General features: G+C 38.0%; 1 protein-coding gene across 1 annotated transcript in view; it reads left to right on the forward strand.

Moving 5' to 3' along the window:
* The window catches only part of ETFDH (electron transfer flavoprotein dehydrogenase), a 41,761-nt gene that overhangs the window by 16,528 nt on the left and 19,818 nt on the right, over positions 1-5,415 (forward strand). The window contains exon 6 of the mRNA XM_003794692.3: positions 2,372-2,449. Within this exon, the coding sequence (XP_003794740.1) occupies positions 2,372-2,449 (78 nt within the window). The remainder of the gene's footprint in view (positions 1-2,371; positions 2,450-5,415) is intronic.

Raw genomic sequence — 5,415 nt, forward strand, 5'->3', positions numbered from 1 at the left:
TGGGATAAGGTGGTTATACATACCTTCTTCATAGGGAAAAGGGAGATAAGAAAGTGTGGGTGATTTCAGAGGGTTAGTAAATGATTGTTAGGGGAATTCAGTAGAGTAGAAGAACATACAATGAATGGCCTGGGATAAAGGCTGTGTGTCCCAGAGAGCAGAAAGTGGTTTGTGACAAAAGTCCATCCAGGTTTGTTACTAGACTTCAGTCTTCCTGCAAGTATGAGTTCAGTTCATGAAAACTCAGAGACAAGACCAGAGGTAATTGTTTTCTTCTTTGGCAGGTCCATACTTTAGGCAGATAAGGGAACTTCAGAGAACAACTTTATCCTGTGTTTTGGGAGAGGCAGAGGACTAAGAGATAAAGGTGAGGGGAAATTCAGACAGAAGTTGAGACAGCCTCGTCAGTTCAGCATGTCAGCACCGTGTTTTGGAGTACTGATTTCTGAGCCCCAACATCAGTATTCCAAGGTGTCCTACTTTGAGGTATCATGTTCTGAGTCCTAACCCTAGGCTAAATATTCTGTTCTTTCAGCCATGATGTTACATAATTTGAGTTCCTTCAGTATTGTTGCCCACTTCCAAGGGCATCCCCATTTTTCCACTTTATAAAGTGGTACCTAGAATGAATAAACTACTTTAAGGCTAGTGTTAAACAGACCTTTTATCTTCTTTCTAGAAACTTTTCTTCCATTAGTTCTCTCAAAGTAATCTTTTTTGGCAACCTCATCACACTTTTGATTCTTGTTATATATTGTTGAGAAGATTTTTAAAAATAAAATCTCCTGCCAAGCTAGCAAAATCCTTTCTAAACTTTATAAAAAAGAATAAACCAGTTTTATTGAATCAGCACTAAATGAAGACTGGGATGCATATCACCGGCCAAAACAGAAATCTTATACCCTTTTAAATAGCCAGGCAGATACATTTCATTACGTACATGATAACTGTCTTTATCTGAAGGAAAAATAAAATTTCTTTACATTTTTTTGACAAGGAGAAGTTGCAGCATGGAGCCAAGCATCTAAGCAAACTCCCACAGAGCCAGGAAGGCAGGAGGACATCCTCCTTGATGTTCATCTTTCAGAGTGATGTCTCCAGAGCCCCCAACAAAGTCATTCCTGGAATGGAAAACTGTCAAGAGGCTTATTTAGCCTTTAAAAAGATTGCCATGTATCTCAGAGAGACAGAAAGGATTTGTAGTTACCAATTTGCTGTGCTAAAACAAAACTAGGGTAGGGGGATGTTCTTTGTTTTTGGCACCAGGGTAATGCACATATTTTTAGATTTATTTTGACCTGTAGAGTATATAAGTCAAATAAAACACATAGATCTCTGTATATACTTCTGGCTGTGAATTTTTGCTTTCCCAGCCCATATATTTGCATTTGTTTTTTGGACCAAAGTGTGGGATTTTGCATTTCTCTTTGTTGACTGGGATTAGCATCAAAATCACAGGGAAGTGGTTGTAGAACCCATGATTTTTGCTCTCTGAGGACACACGTATACACTTATAGTCTCTTGTTCCGTTATCCTCAGTTCCTTAATGATCATCATCAATAGATTATTGATCTATTTGCCAAGTTTTTGAGGGGATGCTCTGAGCCAGAATGTCAGTTCTGGTCCATAGCTAAATTCTACTGCTGATTTGTTTTCAGGATACCAAATAAAACATACATATATATCCTCTGCTGCTAATCCTTGTTTGACTTACCCGTTCCTGTGCTTTTTTATAATCTTATTATGCGATTTCAGTGTAGATTTTGTACTTTTCTATCCAAAGAGCATTCTCCTCCAGAAGAAACCAAAACCAAGGAAGAATTACAGAGTATTGCTATTTCTTATCCTCATAATAATTTTTTATTTTTGCCCTATTTTACCCCTCCTTTTTCCAGAAGTAAACTTTAATTACCTTTGAACTATCCTCATCAACTCTCTGTTTTGTTTTCTTTGGGGGTTGGGGGCGGGGTGGTCTTAGCTAATTGGACACAAAGCTTTCCTGGCAGTTTTCTTTTACCTACCCAGCCTCATGTTCTTCATTTATTATAGGCCTCAATTTCACATTCTTCACACATGATTTGATATCTGAAGAGATCTTCTCATTTCATCTTTCTGGTTTCTTTAGTAGCCTTTCCCTTTTTTTTCTCATCAAGGTTATGGCATTGTTTTCATTCTTAACTGCTGACCTGTGTTCTTTTATACTTGGAGAATACCTTAATAGCGTGTCTCTTTTTTGCCTGAGCATTTTAGAGCCCATATTTCTGTAAACTAGAAAACATGTTCACTTTCTAAGAAATTTAAAGCCATTTACTGTTTCTTTCCCAGGTTATTATGAATCCTAAAGTGATAATGAATTTTTTATCATTTGTAGGTCCTTTTTCATGATGATGGTAGTGTGAAAGGAATTGCCACTAATGATGTAGGGATACAAAAGGATGGTGCACCAAAGGTGAGCCTTTTAATGATGATAATAGTTATATGCCTACCAAACGGACAAATAAAAAAGAAAGAACCAACTTTAACTCAATAATGTAGGTCTTGCTACAAATTATACATTAATTATGTGGATGTAAGATTATAATTATTAGTAGAGAATTTTTTTCTCATTGTTAAAAAATTTAGAAGCAGCTTTGAGCAAAACATGATTTATGCAAGTAGTTATAACATGTTTAGAATAATTTTTTTAAAGATAAAATCATGACTCATACAAATATAAAACAAACACAAGCAAATATGTTATTGTTTCCACAATGTTTCTTTTTATGCATAAGAATCATTTGCATTATTATCAGTAGGTAAATATAGATAGACTTTGGCCTGATTTTAACATCTTTTGGTAGATGTAAAACTTGATTGTCGTCCTCTCATTCAAAATATAAGCCTGAATGGTTTTCAGAATTTGTATATTTGAATCTGTGAAAGAAAAGCCATTAGAATTTGGAGCTCTCATTCTGTAAGTTTCCTTGGAAAAAAATACCTTGCTTTTCTATAATAGGAGCAAAACACAAATTAACATCTTAATAAATTAACCTATCTGTTCCTATTTATTTGTTTATTACCCAACTAGATTATAAGCTCCATGTGGACAGACAGTATAAAGGGTTACTCCATTGCCTGGTATGGTGCCAGGTACATAGGATCTCAGTAAATATTTGCTAATTGGTAGTTTAGGAATCTAGTCTGCAGTCTCCTCTGGCAGATCTTCCTCCTTCTCACTATTTGCTGCTTAAAAAGTAAGTGGAAAAGCAAGAAGAGGGGCAAAGTAGCAGACTAGAAGCGGCCAACACAGGCCACTAGAAGAAGATTGAAAACTGCAAGTCGATGCAGGACAGGGAGTTACACTCAACATGATTGGAAGATCCCTTGGGGAGATACCTACATGTGGGGAAGAGGTTCAGGAGAGACCCCCAGAGACCTTTGCTCCCCACATAGACACTATGGCTCAAGCTGTGGGCCCCCTACTACCACAGGCTTCCATGTTGATCAGGGAACTGCTTGTCATGTAGAATGAAGTTACACTGGAAAACAGGTTCAGCAGGGACTCACTGGTCTCCATTCTGGGCATTACCACAGCTGACACCACCCTGCACTCTTAGGTCTGGAGCTCCAAGTTTACACAGGAATTAGGTTTGCTACAGCTGCCCCCAACATCACCTCTTGGCAGGCCAGGGAGGGAGCAGGAATACCACATAAACTAGCATGCCTCTGAGTGGGAGCTGGGTACCACCCCCACCAGGGAATTCTGGCAGAGCTAAAGGGGTCCCACAGTAGCAACTTCAGCAGGATGTAAGTAGGTGAGAACCCCAGCCACCCAGTACCCCAGCCCCCACAGCCCCACACACTAACCAGTGAAGCAAGCCCCTCAGCCTGTGTATTGCCACACCAATGCCTGCACCCCCGCAGATCTGGGCATGGAGGTCAATTGAGGTCCATGCCCAACAATTCAACAAGAGAACACAATTCTCATATATGGTGCACAGGAGCTCCCAGTTTCATAAAGCAAATTCTTCTATATCTTAGCAAAGAAATAAATAGTAGCATCTTAATTGCCAGGACTTCACCCCACTTACAGGACTGGACACATCATCGAAGCAGAAAATGAATAAAGAAACACTGAATTTAAGCAGGACTCTAGAACAAATGGACTTAACAGCATTTATAGGACATTCTACCCATAAAACTACTGAATATACATTTTTCTCATCAGTATGAGACATTTTCTAACATTTATCATAGACCACAAAACAAGTCTCAGCAAATTCAAAAACCAAAATCATAGGAAATATCTTCTCAGACTAAAGTGGAATAAAACTAGAAAACAATTCCAGGAGAAACACTGAGTTCTACCCAAAGTCATGGAAATTAAGCCACCTGCTGCTGAACAATCCTTGGGTCAATGATGAAATTATGATGATAATTTCAGAGTCCTTCAACTAAATGACTAAGGAAAACAGAGTCCTTCAACTAAATGACAAAGAAGTCACAAGCTTTCAAAATCAGTGGGATACGGAAAAAGCAGTCTTAAGGGAAAAATTCTTAGCCTTAAATGCCTACATCAAAGACAGACCACAAATAAATAACCTAATGTCACATCTCTAGGAACTAGAAAAAGTATAGCAAACCAAACCCAAAGACAGCAGAAGGAAAGAAATAACAAAGCTCAGAGCAGAACTAAATGAAATGGAAACCTTACAAAAAAGGATCAATGAAACAAGTAGTTGGTTCTTTGAAAAGATAAATAAAATTGATAAGCCACTAGCCACATTAACCAGGAATAGAAGAGAAAGAACTCGAATAAGTTTGATCAGAAAGAAAAAGGCCTTTACAACTGATACCACAGAAATACAAAATGCCATCTGCAAATACTACAAAAACCCCTATACAGACTAGAAAGCCTAGAGGAGGTGGACAAATTCCTAGGAACACATAACCTCTAAGACTTGATCAGGAAGAAATAGAAATCCTGAGCAGACCAATAACAAGTAGCCAGATTGAAGCAATAATAAAAAGGCTTCCAACAAACAAGACCTGGACCAGAAGGATTCGTCGCCCAGATTCTATCAGGCTCACAAAGAAGAAATGGCACCTATTCTACAGAAAGTACTTGGTAACATCAAGAAGGAGGGAATCCTCCTTAACTCATTCTGTGAAGCCAGTATCACTGTGATACCAAAGCCAAGAAAGGACACAAGAAAAAGGTAAAACTACAAATGAGTATCCCTTATGAACACAGACAGAAAAATTCTCAACAACAAAAAAAAATTAGCAAACCAAATTCAACAGCACATAAAAAAGATAATCCACCATGATCAAGTGGGTTTCAGCCCAGGGATATAAGGATGGTTTAGCATATGCAAATTAATAAATGTTTTTTACATGATTTACCATGTAAATAAAAACGAAGAGCTCATGATT

Source organism: Otolemur garnettii, unplaced genomic scaffold, assembly GCF_000181295.1.
Source record: "Otolemur garnettii isolate 467f Iridium unplaced genomic scaffold, OtoGar3 scaffold00085, whole genome shotgun sequence".
NCBI lineage: Eukaryota > Metazoa > Chordata > Mammalia > Primates > Galagidae > Otolemur > Otolemur garnettii.